Source organism: Corvus brachyrhynchos, unplaced genomic scaffold, assembly GCF_000691975.1.
Source record: "Corvus brachyrhynchos isolate BGI_N302 unplaced genomic scaffold, ASM69197v1 scaffold18, whole genome shotgun sequence".
NCBI classification, from domain to species: domain Eukaryota; kingdom Metazoa; phylum Chordata; class Aves; order Passeriformes; family Corvidae; genus Corvus; species Corvus brachyrhynchos.
The window spans coordinates 1,715,517-1,741,069 of NW_008246064.1; the positions used below are offsets into that span (position 1 = coordinate 1,715,517).

General features: G+C 45.0%; 1 protein-coding gene across 2 annotated transcripts in view; it reads left to right on the top strand.

Moving 5' to 3' along the window:
• The window catches only part of SEC22C (SEC22 homolog C, vesicle trafficking protein), a 16,475-nt gene extending 3,992 nt beyond the window's left edge, over positions 1–12,483 (top strand). For both annotated transcript variants that reach the window (XM_008643108.2, XM_017746786.1), the window contains exons 4-8: positions 636–799; positions 2,189–2,371; positions 6,905–7,023; positions 7,612–7,677; positions 8,955–12,483. In XM_008643108.2, coding sequence (XP_008641330.1) covers positions 636–799; positions 2,189–2,371; positions 6,905–7,023; positions 7,612–7,677; positions 8,955–9,155 — 733 coding nt within the window. In that variant the 3' untranslated portion in view covers positions 9,156–12,483. The remainder of the gene's footprint in view (positions 1–635; positions 800–2,188; positions 2,372–6,904; positions 7,024–7,611; positions 7,678–8,954) is intronic.
• The last annotated feature ends 13,070 nt before the right edge of the window (positions 12,484–25,553 follow it).

The following is a 25,553-nucleotide window of genomic DNA, read 5'->3' on the forward strand; positions in this document are numbered from 1 at the left end:
TGGCTGGGCTGCAAGGGAAGATACCCCTCAGAAGTCTCCTGGAAGGTTTGGACCATCTGAGAGTGGAAACTTTCACATAAATATGGATTCAGTGTTAGAGGAAGCCTTTTTAGAGTAGAATTCTTATTGCGATGTAGCAGTAAGCATTTGAAAATCTTGGGTTGTGTACATTAGTAACTATCTCTTGCTGTTAATATGATGTTACCATGTTCAAGGGGAACAAGGAATCCATCTGCTTCCTGGGAACAAGCTTCCTTGCTTTTACTTTTTTTTCTGCATTTTCTTTCAAAACTGGTTTTCTGGCCATCTTGGTTTTTATTAGTGTGATTTAAAGCCAGCCTGGGAGAATAATGTCCTCGATTTGTACTGATGTACTAATTTCATAAAGTCTGTGTTGTGATCTTCACTGTGCTCAGGCATCCTGGATGAGTTAAGAATAAACAATTGTTTAAGAATAAATAGCTCTACAGGGATTGCAGGACTTTGACAACAACAAAAATGACATTTTTTGCAGTCTGCTCTCTCAGCTCAGTCTGTACATTTTGTTTTGACAGCAAGCACAGCTTCATCCTCACATTCAGCAGTACTTTCACCTTTTTATGTTGATGTGATTTTTTTTAAAATTTCTATTTCAGTTTCCTTTCTTCTGGGGATGTTGCCTGCATGGCAATCTGTTCCAGCAGCTACTCGACCATCATGGCCTTCTGCTTCCTGGAAGAGCTTCGGTGGGAATTTGCTGCTTCCTACAACACAAGGAGCATCAGTTCAGCTTCCAGACCATATGCTTTTATTGAATTTGGTTTGTAACTTTGTTCTCTAATAGTAAAAATCCTCTCTCTGCCAAATTGATGGTGTTAAACAACATCTCCTGGCCAAAGCCTGATGATAAAAGTGACTCTGGGTACGCCTTTGCCTGCATGTGGAAGGGAAGGGGGAGATCTTAATACCTTAAACTATTTGAGGGTTTGGTTTGTAGTTCCTGAGAGTTCATCTATTATGAACAAAGTGCTGTGGTGATTGATGAACAAGCAGAGAAGAAAAAAGAAATTGGTATCTCAGACACTTTCTAACTTAATTAAAAAAATCTGACGGGTGGAGACGGATGAGTATGGGAAAAAAGGGAGACAGAATAGATTATTATGGGCAGCTTTATTTCTGGCATGACTTGGAGTCATAATACCTCAGAACCACGCCCAGTGGTTCATTTTTAACCTGATATAATTTGTTTTCTTGCCAAGTAGCAGCTGCTCTACTGAACCTCACACCTTTGAAAGACACAATTCCCTTGCAGTGAGAAACTTTTCTGGAAAAGGATAATATCCTGCAGTGGGTTTGCACACTTCTGTCCAGATTTCAGTAACAGTGTTAAACTCAGGCTTAAAAGCTTGAGAAATCCATCAGGAAAACTTCTTATAGAGCCATGTTGGATTTTGGGTGGATTCCCTGCAGGGCCAATTACAGCCAGGACGTAATTTCATACTGAGGTCCGCATTAGCTCTTTTTTTTTTTTTTTTTACACTTGAGTAGGAGTTGGGGAATTTCTAGCCTCTTTTAATTGCATAAAGCTTTTTTTTTTTTTTTTTAACCAGAAAAAAGCATTTTTTGGTCAGTTTTATTATTATACTTTATTGTGTTACAGAGTGGCAGATATTACTGTGTGGTAATTTATTTATTAATCATCTTCTTTCCTATGTTTGGATCTAAGATGCACTTGATGCCTGAGATCTTAACCTTTTGTTTGGTAGTTACAGATAATTTTTATTATTATTTAGATAAGATATTAGAAGAAATTCTTCCCTGAGAGGGTGGTGAGGCCCTGGCACAGGCTGCCCAGAGAAGCTGCAGCTGCCCCTGGATCCCTGGAAGTGTCCAAGTCCAGGCTGGAACAACCTGGTCTAGTGGAAGGTGTCCCTGCCCATGGTAGGGGGTGGAATGAGATGACCCTTAAGGTCCCTTCCATCCCAAACCTTTCTGTGCTATAAAATACCTAAAAGAAATCTTTTTGTTCCTTAACCATCAGTGGAATTTTATACCTGAAACCAATAAGAAAAGAAATGAAGGAATTCAGACAATCCAAGAGAAAGCTATGATACGATAAAATATCACCCTAAGTAAAGTTGTAATAATACTAAGGGTTAATTAAGCAGTTTTTCAGAGCTGATTGCAGCAGGTTATCCTGTTGTTTCAGATAACATCATTCAGAAGGTGAAACACCATTTCAACAGCAGCCGTGGCTCCCGGGCCAGGGCCAACTGGGAGAAGGTGGAGGAGGAGCTGAAGCTGCAGCCCCCGGTGCAGCTGCAGCTGGAGGCCACGGAGCTGCTGAACGGGCTGAGCAATGGAGGGCACGCAGGAGGCCATGTGGAGGTTGGTAAGTTACTACTACACCAGGTGACAGGAGATTTCCTCATCCTCGTCCTGCACGTGGCACCAAAACACGTGGCAGGGTCCTTTTGTACTGAGAAATGTGCGTTTGCATCGTGTGTATGAACCCAAAAAAAGGCTTTTTCTGTCATAGTAAACAACATATGGGCTTTCCATTGCAGCAGGTATGCAGCAGAGCTTTAGAGACTGCTGTGGAGCCTTTTTCCAGCCTTACATCAGCTTCTCTGTATGGAAAATATAGCCTGGGCTTGATATTTTCCGTGTGAAACTCTCTTCTTTTAAAATCTTTGTGTGTTCAAATTTTTAAAGAAGCCCCACTGATTCATAGCTTGTTACAAACTCATAATGAAAGATCTGTCATTATAGTCTGAATGAGTTTCTTCAGCCTTGAGGGAAGAAAAAATGAGAAAAATACGAGCTGAGGGTAAAACTCTTGTTCTGAGATTGTCTGGCTTGAGTTGTTCTCCCCTCCTTGCTTTTTCCTTCTACCTTATTTTTTAAAATTTAATGCATTTGACTAAAATTTTGAAAGAGGGTTTATGTATCTGTATAAACAACACAGAGGCTTGACAGGGCACTTTTTTGTGGCAAAACCTAACATTTTACCTGCTTTTGAAGTACCAACCTCTACTTCTTTATTATAAAAATGGTACTTCTCACTTGTGTTTCAGCTGCACAGTCCAGGTCCTGCCTGCCTCCTCCACAAATGAAATCATACAATTATTTAGATTGGAGAAAACCTTTAAGATCATTGAGTCCAACCAGAAACCAAACCCTGCCAAGTCCACCACTAAACCAATTTCTATTTTAATCCTATTAGCACGGTGGTTTAAATGCAGCTGGAGTGCCATGAGCTTGTATTTCCTTTTTTTTTTCTTGTTGTTCTTGGCTTATGAAGCACTAAAAAAGTTAAGTTCCAATTGCTCAATCTTATTGTTTGTGATAGATGAGCTGGAATCTAATCTGACATAGGTATTTTAAGTTAGAGTACGGAAGGGCACTGGCCAGGAGGAATTAAAAATAGAATGGAAACCACTTTATTTGCCAGTCAGATTTGTGACTGCTCTTCAGAACTGTGCTTGAAGGTTAAATCTTTTCATGTTGTGACAGGGCTTGGAAATTCTTTGCACTTTTTTTTTGAATTTTGAACAGCTTCAGTGCCAGTAAATATTTGTGATGTAGTCTGTGTCCACAGATCAGAAATACATTTTCACTTCTCTCTTATTCCTAATTGCTTTCCATTACTTTCCATCTGGCTTTTTATTTCTGGCTATTTCTCTGGTCTAACCCAAATGCTCTTACAGATTGTTCTGCCTTTATTTTAAGGATCATGTTTATGATCATCTGTTTGCCTCCACTGGAGTCAGCTTTCCTGGCTTGTGTCTCTCTCCTCTCATCATTCCCTACCAGCTGAATCCCACTTTGCTGCTCTAAGTTTAGCTGTGTGCATAGTGTTTGTTCCATATTAATGTTATTTATATGATGGCTCTGCTCTACAAGAGACTGTTTGAAATGCTGTGGCTGCAGGAGAGCAGAATTTAATTGTGACTGCACTCCCTGGAGCAGATTGATCGATCCGGGGATGATCCAAGCATCCCTCTCCTCACATGGCTGGAGCTGCTCCTGGCTTCTTTGGAGCTGGGTGAGCTCATCCTCTGGCTCCTCAGTTTGGTGTGAAAGTCAGGGCAGCTTTGTCCTTGTTAGTATTTATGAGAACAAGAGATTTTTCTTTTATTTCCATTCTTTCTGCTGCTTGTTCCTTCCTTTGTTAACTAAACCCAGCCCAACTCTTGCTACAAAAACCCTCTCCTGGTACCCTTGACCACACCCACACATCCCTGGCTGCTGCTGCAGAGCCCCGCTCGTGTCAGTGTGGGCACAGCTGGTGCTGCTCCAGAGGACACTGGGGCTGTGTGCAGGGGACTCTGAGGGGCTTTCTGGCAAGAGGGAAAGTTTTCACATCACAGGTGGCCCTGGGAAGCAGCAGAACAATTTGTGCCACTTGTCTTGTGAGTGAGCTGGTAAATCCTGCAGCTCCTCTTGATGAGTGTTCTTCATCTTTTACAGGCACACAGGGAGTCCTTCAGAGGCTTTTACAAGGGGTTTTTTTGAAGCTGTCTCACTCTCTGCCTTTTGTGTGCTTGTATTTTAGTTTAAACTGCTGGAGTGTGACTTCATTTCTCACTCCTGGTGCTCTTTCTGCAGAGCTTTGAGCGAGTGACTCACTGTCCAACCCTCGTGCTGTGCCTGCAGGAGGCAGATCCGAGCTGCTGCAGACTCTGGTGTCTCCCTCCAATGAAATGGCCAGAGGCCTCTCCAGAAAATCTTTCATGGGCAGAGGTTTCAATTTCTTCACCGTGTGAGGGTGTTTGCACAGAGTTGTTCTGTACATGTTCAAACCTGCTGGTGCATCGCCCACAGCTCCCAAAATGTTTCTGTGAGGATGTTGTGCTCTGAAGTGCACAACTTCTGTGCTTGAAGAGTCAAATCAATGTGAAACCTAATTAGTGTTTATTTGTGCTTGTGCAGAGTTGTGCTGGCTCGAACTAAGAGTGTTTGTACTCTCCTTTTCCCTTATTTAGGCCATTCTGGTATGAAATCCTCTTTATAAAAATATGACTGAATTCACCCAAGGAAGGGAAATAATTTTCCCTTAGCAGGACCCATCTCACTTCTCTGTGCAATTTCAGTTTGTGAGTTAAACCTCAGAATTTTAACAGCAGAAATAAATCTCTGCAGCAAACCATTTCAAGACCAGTTTTCACAGAATCTGAACCCCGAGCAACTGGATATTTTAATCTCCCCCGCATTTGTGACAGCAATTCTTTTTATCCTCCTGGACTTAAAAAATGTAACTTCTACATAATATTTCATGCTGCAGAAGCAGTATATTGAGACCTACATTGTTCTTCCCTAGGGACTGGGAACTCTTGGCACGTGTAGTTTGCAGGATCCTGCTCAATGAGTGCCACTTGTGCTTGATAATTATAATTTGTTTGAGAGACATTTCACGCCTCTGAAGTAAACCTTAGAATTTGAGGAAATGAAACAGTCTTTATTAGGAAATATCTGTGGGAGAGTTACACATATATATAGCTGCAACATTATTTAATGAATCAAAAATAGGAAGTAGGAATAGCAGGAGAAAATAGCAGGAATCTGAATTCTGGGGTCAGTGAATGAATAAAGATGCTGCTACAAGTTCTTTTTAAATGTCAGTGTGTAGCAAAAGAAAAGCCAAATTGCCTGTGAGTGACAGAGTTACACCATTCCCAGTGTAATATCCAGTAATGCTCCCTAAAGTGAGACATATCACATGGAGTTAATACAGTTCCTTTTGCAGTTGCTTTGGAGCTGAGATTATGGATGTGTGAGTGCATGCCAGACAAATTAATTGCAGAGACATGGATGAAAGGTGCTTTACAACCCTATATCAATTTGTCACCAAAGCTTTTTACATCCATCTATCAAAATCTCTCTTGAAGGAGGAGGCAGGAGTGTTTTCCTCTCTGAAATCATGTGGTGGCTGTTGTGGTGTTTCTTCTGTCGCTGAAAGGATTCCAGAGGTGCAGTTTATCTCTACTAGTCAGGATCTGGATACACCTGGACAGAGGGAGAAGATCCTGAGGGCTGGATCATTTTCCTGAGGGCTCATTCATTCTCTCCTGTGTCTTGGGGATGTTGGTGCAGGAAAAGAGCTGGGTTTAGTATCTGAGCTGGAAATTACCATTTTTTATTAAGCTGACAGTGTCCTACTTGGGGTGATCCAAGGGCAGAGATGAAATGTAGGTGAGGATCAAGGTGTGGAAAGTGTTGTTGAAGAAGCGAGGGAAAGCTGGAGGTGGGCTGTTGGACAGCCCTGAATTAGAGGCAGCAGACTCCAAAGCTAAACACACATTTATGATAATTGCTTTGACCTTAATTAGGGATGTATCAATGAGATTATGCAAAGAACTGCTGTTCAGCAGTTCAGGTGTTAAGTAGTAGCAGAGAAGGTGGGAAAGGAAGGAGGAGATAATTCACTACGTGTGAAACGTGGGCAGCCTGAGCCCTCCAACTGCCAGTGGGAAGAAATACTTTAATTACTGCTTAAGGAGGAGATGAATTGCTCCTTGCTGTGATGGGTGGCTGAAATCTAAGCCCTTTCCCAGACCTTTGGTGTCTTTTCTGCTGACCTTTGAGGAGTGCTGAGCATCCTCATCTGCTGTAATAAACAAAAAATTGTATATATGCACCATAATAGAAGACACTGATGCCAAATAGGTCAAGAAAAAGTCTGTTGCTGACCTGTTTAAAAATACTCTAGAGCTCTTGCTGATTTCTGGATGTCTGAAGGACTGAGTACTGTAGTGCAACCAAAAAAAGGGGGTTCTGTTTATAATCAGTCTTCCCTGGAGCAAGCATGAAAGGTTTTGGGAGTGTTTAAAACCCACATAAGGTAGTTGTGGTGTTTTCTATTAGAAGATTGAAAGTAACAGTGCAAACTTTCACTGATGTCTGGTTTTCCTTTCTTTCTAAGTCCCTACTTACAGAATGCAGCCCGTGACCCCCCTGGGGATTCTGTCACTTGTTCTGAACATCATGTGTGGAGCTCTGAACCTCATCCGAGGAGTTCACCTGGCAGAATATTCCTTTCAGGTAACCCTGATTGCACTGGAACCTGAGAATGAGTCAAAGGCAGAGTTTTTGGGTAACCAGTTCAAGGGTGGCTGTTCTGCCCCGTAGCAGAGCACACATCTTTCCTCAAGAAGTGTTTTGTTTATCCAGGGAATGTACAGTAGGTTACTCACCTGCTGCACCTTGTGTGTTTTGTTGTAAATCACAACATTTGGCATTTTATTCTTTTTTAGAGAGGTTAAAATTTTGAGAAATATTTTATTCTTACCAGGTTACCTGGATTTTTTTCTCCATTCTTTTATTTTATTGTAGACCCTTTTCGGTAATTTTTTTTAAACAAACATGAGACTGTAAACAACTTTATAAAAGGGAAAAAAAAGTGTCCTGATTGTATCCTGACACAGTTTTATTTAGCAGGAACTGTCACATAAGCCTCAGTTCTTGGTGTCTTATCCAATGATATTGATCTTGGTGTTGAACACTGTGACAGTCAATCAACATAAACTGGGATAAGAGGTTCTTGACTATATTTATAATGTTCTCAAATATCAAGCAGCACTTGCTAAAAGCTGTGCCTGACGTAGTTGTCACTTCTTTTAATCCCAACAGGAGGACCATGAAGGAATTGGAAATGTGATAGCTTTTTTTCTACCTTTTCTAGCCTGTGTTTTTCAGGTACGTTAACTGCAAATAAAATTTTTTTTCTGATTATTTTGCTACTATAATTCATGAGACAGAGTCCTTTTCAGCCAAGCAGAGGTTTCTAATATCCTACCTAGGTGATTCCACTGATTTATTCCAGTGGAGTGGTACAAAAGCAGTTCAAGGCACATTTTGACCCTTGGAAAATTGCATTTGCAGGCTTTTTCAGTGCTTCCATGTTTTGACAAGTCAGAGGGGGCTGGGTGTGATGGATAAATGCCATCCCAAAGTTGGTCTCCTCCCATAGGGATGGACACCACGTCTTCCTGTCAGGGTCAGACTTAGTGATGGGCTTTTGGAGCATGACCACCTTGAAGACTGAGCAAATACTGGACAGCACTATTGAAAATGGTCTAATTTACATGAAAAATTACATTGAATCCTGGTGGTTCCTTAGATTTTTTCTGTAATGGGGTTATTTTCTCTGACCTTACACGGAAGAGTTTGAATAAGGAAAATATAACATGCTCCAAGTGAAGAGCTCCTTGAATTCCTAAAACAGGGCTCCACAACCTTTAACTTGAGGGCAGTATATGCTGGAAAGTGTTCTATTCTTAGCCCGGCATTGCAGGAAGCTGCAGCAGTTTTGTTTCTAGGAATAACATTAATGCCTACAGTGTATCATTTATTGCCCTTGTTGCATTTGGATAATGGTTTGGGGACCACTATCTGCAGACTTTGATGTGTTTCTGGGGTTATTTATTGTATTATGATACAATTTAGTATCTTTCAGCCTTCCTACACCTCTGCTCATGGCAGAGCTTTGAGGTGAATAGATTAATTTAGATCTAATAGATTAATCTAGATCTAATAGGTTAATTTAGATTTAAATACTCGATGCAAGTTGTTTTTCACAAAGAAAGGCTCTGTGCTGCTTCTTTCCCTGTGAGTACCTGAAGCCAGGGAAGCTGAATCAAGGAGAGTTCTCTCTTCTCCTTTTGGTTTATAGCAGCTTCTTCCCAAACTGCTTGTGCATACATGGCAGGGTTTCTGTGTGCTGACCTCTGCCTGTGGCATCAGCACAGTTGGAAGCTGTGACCTGAGGTGAGAAAGGCTGATCTGTCACTGCCTGAGGGGAAAAAGTGACTCCTCTGTCAGCACTGGGAGCTTTAAATTTTCTCCTGTGAGGTTTTTACTCTTAACGTGCTCAGCAGACAGGTTCCAGCTGTCCCAGGCAGAAATTCCCAGCTGCATCCCTGGTTTTGTGCACATAGCTCAGTGCTAACTCTCTCTCTCTGGTCCTTTTGCAGTGTTACCTGTACCTCTTCTACAGCTCAGCCAGGAAGGTGAAGACATTTGTGCTCCTTTTCTGTGTCTGTTCATGCAACATTTACTTGTATGGATTACGGAACCTCTGGCAAATCTCCTTCCACGTAGGAGTGGCTTCTCTTTCTTCTTACCAGATCCTGACAAGGCAGCTCCTGGAGAAGCAGCCTGACTGTGGCGTATGAAAAAAACTTGGGGTTTGCTACTCTGTTTTTACAACTTTTTCTTTTGTATTCACCTGGCCAAAAATAGCTCAGAGTGTTTTTTAACCATCCCTGGCAATGGTTATTGCAAGGAGAACAGTTCCAAGCAACTTGGGATAGGCAGGGTGCTGTAACTGTGTCCAACACACAGCAAGGGGTGCAGCTGTATTTAACATGGCAATGGTAGAGCTTGTCAGGTGTCACCAACAGATGGAAGTTCTTACCATCAACAAGCTTTTCCTCCTTGACTGCCACCATCCAGATAGCATTTTGCCATTTGTCTTACTGGCTCTGTGACAGTCTGGCAGATCAGTCTTGCCCTGCTGCTGCAAATATTCAAATTGTGTAGTAAAATGGAGGTAAAGTGATGGGGAACATTTTTGTCTCTAGAATTTGTGAAGATTCTTGGTAAATGTGAGTAAAGGGGTTGTTAGCTGTAATTAGATGAGTGCAGTATCGGTGGGGAAAATGGTGAGGGTGAGCTTCAGGGTCACTTTTCTAGGTTTGGAAGGACAGGAAAAGACTGTGGCTCTTTTATAAACCATAGAGTCTATAAATATCTCCTTGGCTGAACAGCACATTGCAGTTAAGTGTGTGCTCATGGGTTAATTGCAAATATGCTTGGGGCAGCAGAAAATAATCCAAGTGGGTGTAAGTGATCTGTCAGCTCATGTGGCCTTTGTTTCCTTGGCTAAGGTCACTTTTAGGATAAGGGCAGTTCCATGTTTGCTTGCTCTGTATGGATAATAAATCTTCCAAGTCTATTTATGACAGGCCACTGACTCCTTCACCTTCCTTTAAAAGAAAATTGAGTAGCTGGTGAGTAGAAAGCCATTTCCAGGAATGGAAAGCAAGAGCAGGTTCTCTTTGTTCTATAAAACACCTGTAGTGGTGAGTTCTCACACTAAGATGAGTTTTGAGTGTGCACCCTGGAATAGGGGACTGCAGAGCTGGAATTCCCAAGCTCTGCTGCACTGGGTGTTGTTCCCTGTCATGGATCGAGGTGCACATGGGCATTTTAGGGCATAGATGAATAATTTAGGCTGGCAGTTAAAAAAATGCATAGCAGTTTGATGCAGCTGTCCCTGAGGGGTTGTAGAGATCCAAACTGAGATGTGGAGAACTGTAGGTGTGTTATTGTGGAATTACGGTCCTAAAATTTCCTTTTATCCTTTTTTTCTTTCTGGTCATCCCCATTTCTTTCACCAAAGATTTATTTTTCCCCTCACATAATCTCTACCTCTGGTTGCAAAGAGATTAACATGCAGCAGAATTGTCTTTTTTGCAGGAACACTTAAGAAAATTCCTTTCTTGTATCTCAGTGAATTTTCCTGAAATCTCAGGATGCAAACACGAGGATCAGACCAGAAATTCGTGGTGCTGTACCTTGGAAGCACTTCTGGATGCAGCTGACTGCAGCAACAGCATCCATTACAGCCTGGACAGTCTCTAGGACATCAGGAGACTTAGTGCCAGAGCTTTTCCCAGGAGGAAAGTGTGAAAAATCTTTTTCACTGCACTTACTGTAGCAGCAACGTGATAAAAACCTCCAAACTATGAGGAGTAGTCTGGTAGGGAATGATGGAGGAATATTTCAGCCAGGCATTTAAGGACACAGCTAGAGCTGTGTGCCATAAGGGAAAGGTTTTCTGTTGTAAGGGAGTGGATTAAAGTTGTTTGTCTGTCATTATCCCAGTTTTCTGTCAGAGTGCAAGTGGAGAAATGAAGCCAGAATTCAACCACTGTCCTTAGGACACCAGGATGACCCCACAGATATGAGGGGTTTTGTACTGCTCTTAATTTTCATGCTGTTCAGTCCCAGTTTTCCTTGATAAATTACTTCTGGAGACTGCAGGGAACTCAGCCACGAGTTTGGATTACAAGTTTAAAAAAAAAAAAGCCCTGAAAGAAGAACACCCCAAAAACCTGACACTAGAAATGTGACACTTTGAGGGTAACGGATGCGAAGACTGATGGTGTTTTCCAGGAGCATAAACTGGGTTCCCATGGGGAATCATCCTGTGGGGAAAGGATGAAGCATTTTATACTACAGACAGACAAAACTTCATGAAAAGAACTTTAGGACAGGAGCCAACCCCCTGCTCTGCCTTTTTAGCCTCACTGTGGCTGAAGAGTCCAGAAGAGCTTTCCTGTTTCTCCTGGGCTTGGCTAAAGCCAGCCCTGCTCTGGCCTGAGGCTCACAGAGCGTTCACAGCTGGGCATTCCTCAGCCTTGTACGGAGCTGACTGGAAAAGCTGGAACATGGCTGATGTTTCCCGAGCATCCAGCTGCTCTGTCCTGAAGCAAATCCATCCCTGAGCCAGGGGATGTCAGCCACAGCTCTGCAAAGGAGTGCTAGACCAGGGTGTTTGGAGAATTGTGCAATTAAGAGTGGAGAAGGGTTTAATGCAGCTTTTATTGAATTGGTTTTCCTAAAAACATTTCAGTAAAATCAAACCAAATCAGCTGGTTCAGTTCTGCCTTTGCCTAAACTTTTTTTTTTTTTTTCTTTGTGGATTTTTGGGGGGTGTGACTGAATCTTTAGATCTTTTCTACCCAATGACAAAGCTCTGGTTTGGTCTTGGTCTTAATCCCTTTGCAACCCTTTTTTCCCCCTGTAATATGTGTAAACCATATTAAGGAATCCACATGGATTAGTCTGTGTGCACTTTATAGGTTTGGGTTGGGATTCCAGGATGAGGCAGAGCACACAGAGTTTGACCTGGTTTTATTTTTTATTTGGTATTTATCCCATATTCACGTGGTATTTATACAGTTAAACATTCTCTCCTGGCAAAACAGCAAGAGGAATAGAATAGTTTACATTGATCTCAGTGCTTTAAGATTTAATAAAAAAGAATGACTTGCAGTTTGAGAACATAAAATCTGACTCATAACGTGGGATTATTCCTGTATTGAATCAAATCCCCAAAGAGGAATCCATCCCTTTTTGTTCAGCTTTAAACTGGTTAATGTGGTTTGGATTGCATCTTCTTCATTCTGTCAGTTTGCAAGATAAGTCTTTCGGAAACTCTTTTCCTCACCCAGCAGCTCAGCACAAGAAAATTGGCAAAGAATAAACTTCAATAATTTCAAGATTTGCAGTGCTTAGTCACTTTATGAAGCTGGTAATTCTCTGGCTTTTTTTTCCTTTCTCCCAAAGACCTATGGAGTTTGTAGAAGGTGGGCTGGTACCTTTTTAGACATTTTTGCACTGTATTAATAATTGAACCTGTGTAAATGTGTATAAAATCATTTTGCATGTGTATGTATATATGTACATATATCTAATAAATGGCTTTTTTTGTAATGGTTGTCTTCATTCAGAGTTTGAAATGAACTGATTATATTAGAAATTAACTGATTATATTTCATTTTTGCAGACATTTTCAGTGATCCCTGTGGCCAGTTCATCAGTTGAACCATAGAAACATATTTATAAATATATGTATGGGAATTCAGTTATCCAAGCAGGAGATTGCAGGAGGCTGTGATAGAATCTCTTTTGCTCTTTATTTTCAGAGACTCTTGGAGGCTTTTCCTGCAAAACTTGTGTGTTGAAGTGCATGAAATGAGATGTAACACACCCCAAGGGTGCCTTTCCAGCTGCTGCCAGGGAGTAGTGGGGATGTGGCAGTCTGCAGGTGCATTTTTAGCCTTAATGAAAACAGGCCTGCTAATTAGTCTGTCCCTACTAAGGGCTTGTGAACTTTTTTTGGGCAATTTCAGCCACCTTTGGTAACTGAAGAGACAGATTCAGCAGCGTTACAGTAAAGAGGGGCTTGATGTGACAGAAAATGCAGCTTTCTCACCACTGGAATGGGATGGGTTCGTGTGTGGGAGAGATGCTTTGTGTGACAGGACTCAGGAACCAGAAAATAAGGCAAAAATCAAAGAGCTGGAAGAAATCAGGCTTATGGAACTACTGGTTTCTTCACATTTTTCTCCTCCCTGCTTCTCCACAGGAATGACACCTAGGTATTGACAGCTCCAAAGTGCCAGAGGGCAGGGTTAGATTAAATATTTGCAAAATCCTTCCCTGTGAGGATGGGCAGGCCCTGGCACAGGGTGCCCAGAAAAGCTGTGGCTGCCCCAGGGTCCCTGGAAGTGTCCAAGGCCAGGTTGGACATTGGGGCTTGGAGCAGCCTGGGACAGTGGGAGGTGTCCCTGCCCGTGGCAGGGGGTGGCACTGGATGATCTTTAAGGTCCCTCCAACCCAAACCATTCTGGGATTCTGTGGCAGAAGCAAAACAATGCTTGGAGAGAGGGAGAAGCCCCTGGAATGAGGAGAGAGGCAGAGCAGGGGTTGTGCAGGCAGTGGGTGGGAATCAGCAGAAGCTGATGGCAGGGGAGGGAGGAGAGAGCCTCATTATTCTGAACTGCTCTGCCCTTTGAAATCCAGATGTTATTTTTGCTCTGTAAATAAATGATTGCTCAAAGCGTGTTTCTTCTCAGGATGCCAATAGAGGGAACAGCAGCCTCTCCCTTTCTTCTGCAGTGAGGGGAGAAAGCAATTACAACTCCCTTTATCTTTTGAAGACGCTGATAAAAGGAGGTGGGAGGATCAGAGGGTCCCTGTGCCGAAAGAGAAACAACTCCTGAGGTGATAGAAATACATGTTTTTATTTTAAACAAAGTAACTCCACTTCTGCTGAGCGCTGACTTTCAAAGGTGACCCAATTGCATGGAAAAACTGAGGGGGGGGGAAGGAAACCATGGCCACAAATCAGGGGCAGGCAGGAGGTGGTGAGAGTTGAAGTGTCCCTCTCAAATGGTCATGACTTTAAAAGCTATGGGCCACTTGTCCTAAATTCAGGACAGGGCTTGGACCAACCTGGGATAATGAAAGGTGTCCCTGCCCCTGCAGGGGTTGGAACTGGATGATTTTTAAAGTCCCTTCCAACCCAAAGCATTGTGGGATTCTGTGATTCGCTTGAGCCGTTTTTCTCTAGCCTTTGGAAGAATCCTTTAAAAAGTAATGAAATGGCAACACCAAGCAAAGAGCCCTAAAAAGCCTTTGCTTCCTGTTCCCACTTAAAGGACATGATAAGCAAAACACAGATGCCTTTAAAATTCCCTTTGGTGGAATAAATATCTTTTGATATAAGAATGGTAAGGAAGGCTTGAAATAATGACCATTAGAAGGTAGAGCACCAGACAGTACAGCACGGAGGGCTGAGATAAATCCTTTCATTATGCAGGGGGAGAATTGAATATCCCAAATCCCTTCTTTCATGGGCTCTTGTAGGGAAAAAAAAAAACAAGTAGGCAGAAAGTTCAGCCCTGAAATGCTCTAGCACCCACCAGAGGGCAAAGCAAACACGAGGCTTTCTCTGGGGAGCTGCCACCTCCTCCTGCTGTGGAGGCCTTGGGTGGGAGCAGAGGGCACAGACCTGGCTTGCTTGGCCCCAAATATTCACATTTACCTCCTGGATAAGGCAAAATGCCCAACCAAGCTGCAGTGAAGGTGCTGAACAAACCTGTGCAGGTCACACCAGGCTTGCAGCAGCAGAGCCCCCTGTGCTGGGTGGGGTTCAATGAGCCCTGGGTGCTGCTCAGAGGCTGTGACAGTACAACCACAGCTGCTGAGGTGACAGGGACTGGGTCAGTGGCAATCCCTCATCCTGGGATTTGCTGTCTTTGCATTAGGTGTGACCCTGATTTACGTACGAGTGGTTGCCTTTGCCAGGTAACAAAGGACAGGACGAGAGGAAGCAGCGTCGAGTTGTTCAGGTTCTCCCTCAGCCAGGGGAAGATTAGATTAGATTTTAGAAGAGATTTTTTTACACAAAGGGTGGTAAGAGGCCACCTAGAAACAGAGACTAGACGGGAGTAAGGGAATAAGGCAGGTGTTTATTTGAAAGGCTTTCAAAGGTACCCCTGGGGGCCAGAGGCCACTGCCCAGATGGACCCCAGGGCACGAGTTCTTCACACTTTTATAGGTTGGGTTCGTTTGCACATCAGGGTTAATTCTCCAATTAAAGCTTCAGTTAATGATGTAATTCCCCTCAGCTTGCCCCCCTTAGAGGCTCTTTGGTTTACACATTTTGGGCCTAGGACGGTCTGGGTGTCCTTGCAGAGCGGGCCCAGAGAGGCTTTGTTGTGTCTGCCCAGCAGAGAGAGCAGAGGTTAACAGGCTACAAGGAACTTCAGAGTTACACACCAGGCAGTGCAGGATTTGAAAAATATAAAAGTTAAAACCTAAGGCATCAGGTCAGGCCCTGGAACTGGCTGCCCAGGGAAGTGGTGGATTCAACATCCCTGAAAGTGCTCAGAAAATGTGTGGGTATGGCACTTCAGTGGCTGATAGTTGGGCTTCATGATCCTAAAGGTCTTTTCCAGCCTTAATGATTCCCTGATCCTGTGGTACAGCAGCAGGCTTCCCTGCACAAGGGAGATCTGCTCTGAGCATCCCTGGGAGCTGGCACACCCTTCCAGAAGATGGATCAGCTCCAGGGCTGTGCCTTTCCCCTGCACACAGGTCTCAGTTAAGACTCCTGAGAAACACTCAGGTGATGCAGAGCAGGAACCTCTGGTGCTTGAGGCATCCCAGAGCTGGCAGCTGGGTTGTTGGTTCGGACTCAGAAGCCAAAATTCCCCTGATGAGTCAGAACAGAGAATCAATGAGGCTGAGAAAGCCCTCTAAGGCTTGAGTCCGACATTGCCAAATCCACCCCTAAACCATGTCCCAAAGTGCCACACCACCCACACGTTTTTTGAACACTTCCAGGGATGGTGTCCTGTGCTGATCCTGAAGCTTCTGCTTTGTGTCTGGCCCATACTTGAGTCATAATGGCATTTTTCTCCTCTTTGAAGCTTTTATTGGCTCATTCTGTGGCTGCTGGGGCCAGAGGGGGCAGGTGAGGAACAGCAGCACTTTGTGGTTAATGCACCAAACTGAGCAGGGAGAAGCCTTGTTCCCCCGTTCCCAGGGCTCCTTGGCTGTTCCCTGAGCTCACACAGGATTTCCTGATCCCCTCAAGCATGAACAGGCACATAACACTCCCCTGGAAGTGCTCAAGGCCAGGCTGGATGGGACTTCAAGCAAGGAAGGTGTCCCTGCCTCGGAACTGGATGATCATGAAGGTTTTTTCCAACCCAAACCATTCTCGGATCCTCTATGATATCAAGGAATACTTCGATTTAAAATAAAACATTTGAAACAGTCTTCAACGCTACTTCTGGAGCTTTCTGCGTCTCCTTTTTGCAGGCACTGGGAGGCACCAGCGCACAAGCTAAGCCGTGCCCAGGCTGGGCAGGGAGCTGAGCCGCTGGCAAGGGGAACCTGCCAGTTCTCGTCCCTGCTCGTACAAGTGCTGCACTTCCCCCAGCAGATTTTGCTGCAGGATTCCAGAAACGGAGACAAAACACCCTGGAGACTGTAGGAGGATCACTTCAGGGCTTCAAATCCGCTTACCTGGCGGGGCTGGGACAGTTTGACAGAAGCGAAGTCACCGCAGATTGGTTTTTCTTTTTATTTTCTCTCTCTGTCTGTAAGGAGCAAAGCCTCGCTCTTTGTGCTGAACAGTGACGCTCCTGGTCTGAGCACTGGGGTTTTGTTCTCAGCTTGAGGGGGTCAGGAAGGGCTGGAGGGTTTCTGAGAGGAGGCCGGCAGCGTGGGGGCACACATCCACACGTTCCTGGTCCTTAATCCATCTGCAGAAACTGCCTGGAAAGTTGAGGTTTGGAACGGGACCCGAGGCAAAGCCTTGCTTCCACTGATGCCTTCTCCTGGTCTTAAAATCAAGAGTCATACACGGTTAGAAGGGAAAAAGGGATTTTACCTTGGGATTTATTTTAAGGATCCTTAGGTGTACATGTCCAGGTCATATGCATCGAGATGCACCTCACTGAGTAATCCCCAAAGATGTGGTATAACATTCTAGGTGTTACTAATTAACATATCTATCAAAGATTCCCCAATGAGAGGCTCGAGTGAGCTCCCCTCCCCAAGGAACCTTCCCCTGGATGGTTCTATCTTAGTTTACAGAATGTGTTCTGGAGAGGACCTTGGGGTCTGGGGCACACTGATCCCTACCTACAAAGCTTCTAAAATGTTGAGTCTGAGCTTGACAAACAAGTCCAAGAACGCAGGCAAAAAGCACTAAGAATACAGAAGTTGTAAAAAGGTATAACAGGGGTATAAAAGGCGAAAAACCATCACGGCATCACCACAACTCTGCTGATGAACAGGCAGAGGGTGAGGCAGCCCTCGCTGTGCAAGGAGTGGGAAGATGGGACACCTGGATGGCAGCGGATAATCCTCCCCCAGAGGACACAGAGTGCTGCTTCCAGGCTGGAGCTGGGCTGGATCCCGTGGTCCAGTGCTGGGCAGAGAGGCTGGAGCTGCCAGAGGTCACCAGGCTGCTTCCAGTGACCAAACTGGGTTTGAGGGGGGCTTTGATGGTGCTGAAAGGGACCTGGCAGAGTCTCGTTAGTCCTTCCCAGCAGTGTGTGCTCAGTGATTAATTTGTTTTTATTACAACCACTTCTTCCTGCCTTTTTCACTTCCAGCAGTGCGGATTCCTGATCCCCTCCTCCACGGGGGCAGGGAAATGGGGTGGGTGTGAAGAAGGATCTGGACCTCCCTCACCAGAGGTTTCTGTGTACCAGCACACTGGGGATGTACAGGATAACTGGAGGAACAGGAGGCAGGGAAAAACAGGAGCAGGGACACTTGGGGCTGCCCTGGTTACCTCTGCTCCAGCCTCATCCTAGTGCCTGAGCTCCTCAGGGCACATGGTGGGGAGAAGTGACTCTGGATGCTTCTTCCTGGAGAAACCTTTGCCAGGTGGCACAGAGTGACAAGGCCAGGTAAACAGGATGGATTTTTTTCCCAGCTTAATCCCACAGTAAATTTGCTACTGTTGAGGAGTGAAGGGGAAGTGCCTGGGGAGGAGAGTCCTGTTGGCATCTGCCAGAAGTTGCCTACTTCTGGTATCACCTGTGGTCTGGAAAAAAATTCTTTCCCAGCCACAATTGTAGGGATTTTTTCAGCAATTTCTTTCCCTGTAGTGTTTTTTTTTTTGTTTGTTTGTTTGTTTGTTTTTAAGTTTGTTTTAAATCTCTTCCTGATCATTGCATGGAGAGTGCTCAGCTGTCTGTACCACGTCTTCTCTGGCAAAGAGTGAAGCCCTGCTGGGGCACCTCCAATCCTGGGGTCAGTTTTGGGCCCCTCATGACAAGAAGGACATTGAGGGGCTGGAGCGTGTCCAGGAAAGGGTACGGAGCTGAGAAGGGGCTGGAGAATTCCTGAGGGAGCTGGGAAAGGGGCTCAGCCTGGAGCAAAGGAGGCTCTGCACAAGTCCCTGACAGGAGGGGGCAGCCGGGGGGGTCGGGCTCTGCTCCCAGGGAACAGGGACAGGAGGAGAGGGAACGGCCTCAGGCTGGGCCAGGGGAGGTGTAGATTGGATATTAGGGGGAATTTCTACCTGGAAAGAGTTTTCAAGCATTGGAACAGGCTGCCCAGGGAAGAGCTGGAATCACCAATCCTGGAAGTGCTCAAAAGCTGTGTGGATGTGGCACCTGGGACAGGGTTTAGTGGTGAACAGGGCAGTGCTGTTAAGGTTGGACTCAGTGACCTTAGAAATCTTTTCCAGCCTTTATGACTCTGTGATTCTGTGATTGCAGTTGGCAGGCCCAGGCTGGATGTTGGATAGAAATTCCACTAGGAGGGAAGTGAAGCTCTGGAACAGCTCACATGGGCTGGGGTTTCTCCCTCCCCAGAGACTGATCCGTCTTGGCCTGGCCACAGCTGCACCAGTGCTGGTGTCAGTCCTGCCTCGAGCCAAAGCTTGGACGTGATGTCCCTTCCAAGCACATCTCCCTGATTTAATGCCCCTTCCAACCACATCCCTGTGATTTTACAAACCTGCCACAAGCTGTGATTTAATGTCCCTTCCCACCAGCATCTCTGGGACTTCACGAGCCTTCACCATCCTGTGATTGAGGGTTCTGGATGCTGCTCAGCTACTTCACAGCACTCAGGTCCTAAATTAGCACTGCATTAAAAAAAACCCCACCAAAAAAACCTAAATCAAATTTTTCTCCCTGAAGGCTCTCTTGATAGATACCGAACATCAAAATGTTCTATTTTTCCTTTATTTCCCCCCCATTATCAGGAATCTGACTCAATAAATTTCCAATTTACAAGTTTCTAATAAGTTTATGGGAGAGTTACAATAACCTGGCACCACCAGTGCCTTCCCAAGCAGGAAGGAAGTGTGCTGTGGATAGGAGAAATGTGGTGTTGTTCCCATAGCTTAAGGCAATTAATTTTTTTGTGATAGTTGAGACACATCAGCCTCCAAAAAAGACCTAAAAATGCTTTTTACTGCAGATTTGTATGACTCCATCTCCCCATCCCTGGAAGGGTCCAAGGCCAGGTTGGACGGGGCTTGGAGTAACCTGAGACAGTGGAAGGTGTCCCTGCCCATGGCAGGGGATTGGAATTAAATGATCATTAAGATCCTTTCCAACCCAAACCATCCTGAGATTTTTGGATTTTAGACGATGAACTGAGCTCATTTGGTTGTTTCAATCACCAGTTGAAAAAATCCAAACTTGTCTTTTAAAAAACCCAACTTCAAATGCTGCAATTTCTTTCAAACTGATGCTTCACTGTCAGCCTCAATCTCGATAAAAGTCAAAAAGAAAGCATCCCGAAAATGAAATATTTTGTTCAGCTCAAGACAGTTTTTGTCCAGGAAGGCCTAGAAACAGCAACAGTGGGCTGTGATCAAAGAGTTTAATCACACAAAGATTTTAAAGGCAGGGTGTAACTGCTCTCAGCCCTTGTTCTGACAGTCTTGAGTCGTTAAAATTCACTGCTCAGTTTTGTGGAGACCCCATTGCCTTTTAAGAACGACTTAAAACTTTAAGTGCTTAATAAATTAATGATTGCAAATTAAGTCATCCTTTGCTGCCTGTTCAGCTGTGTAGTCCCCAAATCCATTGATGTACTGAGGAATTATGGGCTCCTGTTGGTTAATTATGGCACCTCCTGCTGCTTTAGGCCCACTTGGGGTTGTGGGCAAGAAAGGAAAAGGGCTTTGAGAATATTTCTGACCCAGGTTATTCAGCAGCTCTTCCCCCTGGATTAGATCTCTCCATCCATCACTGCCTGGGAGGAAAATCAATCCTACAGCAATGAGCACATTCAATAATGCAAAAGGTCACGGCACTAAACGCGGAGCGGAGGTGTCTGCAGTGAGTGATGGGCTTTGCCTTTTCAGACCTGCACAGCCCCACTGCAGTCTGGGCTGCAGCAGCTGGGGCACCTCCTGCACACCCACCTCCCTCAGCGTGTGATGGTCAAAACACCCCTGGTGGGAGGATTCCTTTCCCACTGGAATCCCCTCTGTTTATTCACATGCTGAATTGGCCAGGAGGGACTGATTGCCCAGAGAACTGTAGCTGCCCCTGGATCCCTGGAAGCATCCAAAGCCAGGTTGGTGCAATCTGGGATAGTGGAAGGTGTCTCTGCCCATGGCAGGGGTTTGGAAGAGGATGATTTTTAAGATCCCTTCCAAGCCAACCCGTTCTGGGGTTCAATGGTTTTCCAGCTCCCAGCTCGGTGTTGGAACAAGTTGTGGTGTGATGGGCACAGAGATTTATGCACAGCTAAATCGACCAAAGAGCTCTCCAGAGGCCCTGAGAGCAACTTCTGAGGTGGCTGTGAAGGGCTCAACAAAAGGATCCCAGCTGGGAGCTGTGATGTTCCATGAGGTTACAGAGGGAAATGGGTGCACCAGGCAAGCCCCAAAGGTTTTCCTTGGCCCGTGGATGCTGAGTGCAGCAGGAACGTTGGAGTGCAAACCATTCCTGCCAAGGATCAGTGAACCCTGCTGGTGAGAGCGTTTGAGAGCTCAGTAAAAGTCAGGAGAGAAAGGAAAAGTGCAGGTCCCAGGCCTTTGGCTGGTGGGAGAGTTGGTCACTGCTTGCAACACTAGAAGAGAAATGAGGATATAAATGTGGGAAAGATGGAAGGAAAAGTGAAGCTTGAGGAACTTCAGAAGAGGAGCTGGAGTCAGGTTAGGAGATACTGACAGACTGGATGATATAAATGGAGATATCAGGACAGATTGGGTGATATAAATGGAGATATCAGGACAGATTGGGTGATATAAATGGAGATATCAGGACAGATTGAGGAACCTGAGCAGCAGGACTGATTTCAGAGCACCTCTGAGAATTCAACTCCTTTCTCTAGCTGGATTTGGGGACAGATTTCTAAAACTCATCTTACTGAACCCAGCTTACAGCATGGCTCAATTTCGACAATGTTTTTCCAATCTGAAGACTTCAAGGGTTCCTGTTCTGGAGTGAGCAGCCCAGGGATCATTGGAGAGTTCCATAAACCGAAGGGGTTGCGAGGCTTTGACACAGCTGTAGAGCTGAAGGGACCTATGTACAATTCCTGCTCTCCAGGAATTCCCTGTGTGACTCCAGACACGCTTAGGGCTGTGCAGGGTCATGCAGAAATCAGGTTTTATGGCCAGGCAGTGTTTCTGAGCTCAGGGGAGTGAAATGGAGCTTCTGCTCTCCAGGAACAAATTCCCTTGGGATCCATAGATCCCACACTGACGTGAGGTTCTTGTCATCCACACCCAGGATATGGGGATTTCTTGCTTTCTCTGTGCCTCACTTCCTCCTACATCAAACAGCTGCAGAACCTTTTTGTGGAACTGTTCTCTTTCAGAGAAAATGCCTATTTTGATGAAATTTCACTCAAAATCACCAGACAGCATTTTGAAACTTCCAGTGAAAGAAAAGCGAAAGTTTTCCGACAACATTCCCCTTCATTCCTCTGGGAACAAATAAACAGCCCTCAGCAGAGTTTATTAAAAAAACCCAACAAACAAACCACGTCAGCTATTGTTTGTTTGCCTCTGTTGTGTCATAGCAGTATTTTTGCAGGCACACCTGAACAGAAAGGAACAATCTGATCTCCCAGCAGATATTCCTTTCTTCTGTGTTTAACACAGGACTTTCAGGAGTGCTTTGAGCCGTGTGAACTTAGGCCAGGTAGGTTTTTATGGCAGGTACCCTATTTGCCCAGAGAGAGGCCATCCTTTATGGCTGCAGCCTGCAAGCTGTGATTGCAGATGGGCAGAGTTTCTGTGCCCAGATGCCTCGGGGCAAAATCCACAGCTGGTGCGGCAGCAGATGTGGCTGTACAGCCTCTTCCCAGGGAGCACCCAGTTGTTCCTGCCATGGAATGAACTTTACACGGGTGGGGAGCGATAGGACAAGGGGAGACAGCTTTAAACTAGAAGACAATGGGTTTAGATGAGATGTTTGGCTGAAATTCTTTACTTAGAGGGTTTTAGAACAGGTTGCTCAGAGAAGCTGTGGCTGCCCCTGGATCCCTGGAAGTGTCCAAGGCCAGGTTGGATGGGGCTTGGAGCAGCCTGGGATAGTGGAAGGTGTCCCTGCCCATGGCAAGGGGTGGCACTGGATGATCCTTAAGGTCCCTTCCATCCCAAACCATTCTATGATTCCATGATTCCCTGAGCTCGCCATTCTAGCAGTATGAGAGTGCAGAGATCCACTGGAGGGAATTCTTTCCACAGCTAAAGGAGCTCTTTCCTGATTTTCACCAGGTTAGGACTTAGGTGATCTCCTTTAACCTGTGAGAACCAAGTTAAGCTGGAATTTCTTATAATTTCTCCTCTCCCTTTTTATTGTTTCGTATAAAATGTTGCTGGGCTGCTTTTCCCTCAACACCCCCCCAGCAGAGGCGTAATTACATTTATTGGAAACGCTTCCTGATCACATATTCATTTACCAGCTGCTAAAGGAAAATGAACTGGGCAAAGTGCCACTGGAGACTCGGATTCACAAGCTGGGAAAAGCAAATGAAAGAACTGCTCAGTTCTTTCTCCCTCTCCAGCAATTCATTATCCTCCTGTTCAGCTGATTTAGGGAGTTTAAAGGCAGTCAGGATGGCAGCATGTGATGCTTTTCAGCACGAGCACAGCTTTGGGGTTGCCAGATTTACCTTTGGCTGCACTGTAAAGGGCACTAAAAACACTCCAACTTTATGTCTTAAATATGATGTAATAAATAATACCAGAAACATTTTATTCTTGTTTCTTGGTTGCTCTCAGTCACTCTCATTAGTGTTGTCATTGACCCATTTTCCTCCTTTCTGTCTTTCTTTCTCCCTCCCTCTATCCCAGTATCTCTTTCCTGCTTTCTGGACCCCACAATCAGCACAAAAAAGAACAAGACTCAAACCACCACATGCAGAAACCCTGCATAGGTCACAGAGACACCCCTGACACCTCCAAACCCACCATGGAATGGTTTGGGTTGGAAGGGACCTGAAAGATCACCCCTGCCATGGGCAGGGACACCTTCCACTCTCCCAGGCTGCTCCAAGCCCTGTCCAGCCTGGCCTTGGACACTTCCAGGGATCCAGAGGCAGCCACAGCTTCTGAACCAAATTTCAAGCTTGTCTGTAGGTATTCATGAGGAAAACATTAGTACAAGATTGCCCAAACCCACGAAGTCCTGGACAAACATACACCAGAAAGAGAGATTTCATTGCAAGTACTGCCAGAGACCCCAGCAACATGAAAAAAACCCAGCCAGAATGAGCAAAATAGTCAAAGTAGTACAGCCAGAAACCCTCCAGGTGAATATTTCTCCAGGTGAGAATATTCCTCCAGGCTTCACCCTTTTGTCTCTGCTCACTCAATGTTCACCACCAGGAAAGACCAATAAAATCTGTTGAAACACGAGCCTTTCATGTCAAAGAGATCAATCTACTGGATGTGGAAAATCGATGGGCATTGATTTTATGGTATATTACATTTCCCCCTCCCCATGCTGTGCTCATTCACCCCAGGCAGTGGCAGGCAATAAATGATTAATTAATTTGATTCCCACTGCTTCCCCATCCCATTATTTTGTGTCTCAAGAGGTCTGAAAAGCTTGTAGCCCTACCTGGGTTCTACAGGTGTGAACTACCTGCTACTTGCAAGTTGCCTCAATGTCTGGTGTCATTAGATTTGGGGTATTTCCCTCTCATTTTATGTTTGCCTTCGGTATTTATGTTTTTATTTCGGTCTAAAGGCTTGAACTCATCCTCTTTGGCCTTATTTAACACGTGAAGGGAAGGCACTGGTTAGAAACCTGGTCTGGTGGAAGGTGTCCCTGCCCATGGCAGGGGATTGGAATGGGATGAGCTTTAAGGTCCCTTCCATCCCAAACCATCCTATAATTCCATGATATCTCTACGGAACACGGGAGACTTCTCTGATTTTAAATTTAAAAGTTACTTGATAGTCTTTCTGTCATTTTGCACCTCGGGTGCTCTTTGACACTGCAGATTCATTGTGGTTTTTGCCCAGAAATTTAAACCAAAGCTGTCAGTCTCGAGAAGGGTTATTAGACTCATGAAATTCAAACAGAGTGTGTAGGACACATCCTAGACAAGCTGACACTGGGACTGGGATGAAAAAGGCTTGAATTACTTGAAGGGAGCTTAGCATAACTGCTGGTTTTCTTCTGCAAAGAGATTTCTAACAAAGCACACAAAAGCAGCGCTTAAAGAGAAATGATTTGTGGCATAAGTGGTGTGATAAACATCTGAATATTAATGTGGTTCTGGTGAAGAGCCCTGTAAATGTGTGTCTCTGAATGTTTATGTTCCTTAAGTTCACAGGGAGGTTCAGGTGTCTGAATATCCATGGCTGGTGTTGTTTGAGGTCTCCTGTTTGGCCCCCTTGTCCAAACCCAGGAGAGTTTGGGTCTCCTGTAGGTCGTGTTCCAGTCCTGTGTGGACATCTCAGATGTCCCAACATTGATTGAATCATGGAATCACAGCATCCCAGAATGGCCTGGTGTTGAAGGGACCTTAAACATCAGCCAGTCCCACCCCCTGCCATGGGCAGGGACACCTTCCACTATCCCAGGCTGCTCCAAGCCCCATCCAACCTGGCCTTGGACACTTCCAGGGATCCAGGGGCAGCCCCAGCTTCTCTGGGCAATCCAAGGCCTTGTGTTGGCCTCATCCTTTTATGTTCATCTGCAAATGTGATTTACTTCTTGAATCACCACGTGCAAGAAAGCATCTCCCCCAGAACTCAGAGTTCCCGTTCTCCCAGGCATGCAGACATCAGTGAGCACCCACACAGCTGCTGGGTTTGATAGTGGGGTTAATCCTGCCCAGCTCCTCTTGGACCTGCTGAATGGCTCTGCTTCAATCAACTGCTTTCCTATTTTACACGGATTTCTTGGTCTAGGCTGTCACAGGGGTGCAAAGCCAGTCCAGCTCAGTTGTAGTTTGTTCTCTGTAAGTGAAATAATTCCTTTATTTCTCTATTTCCTATTGCTACATTTTGTGTTTACCTCAATTTTATTGATCAATTT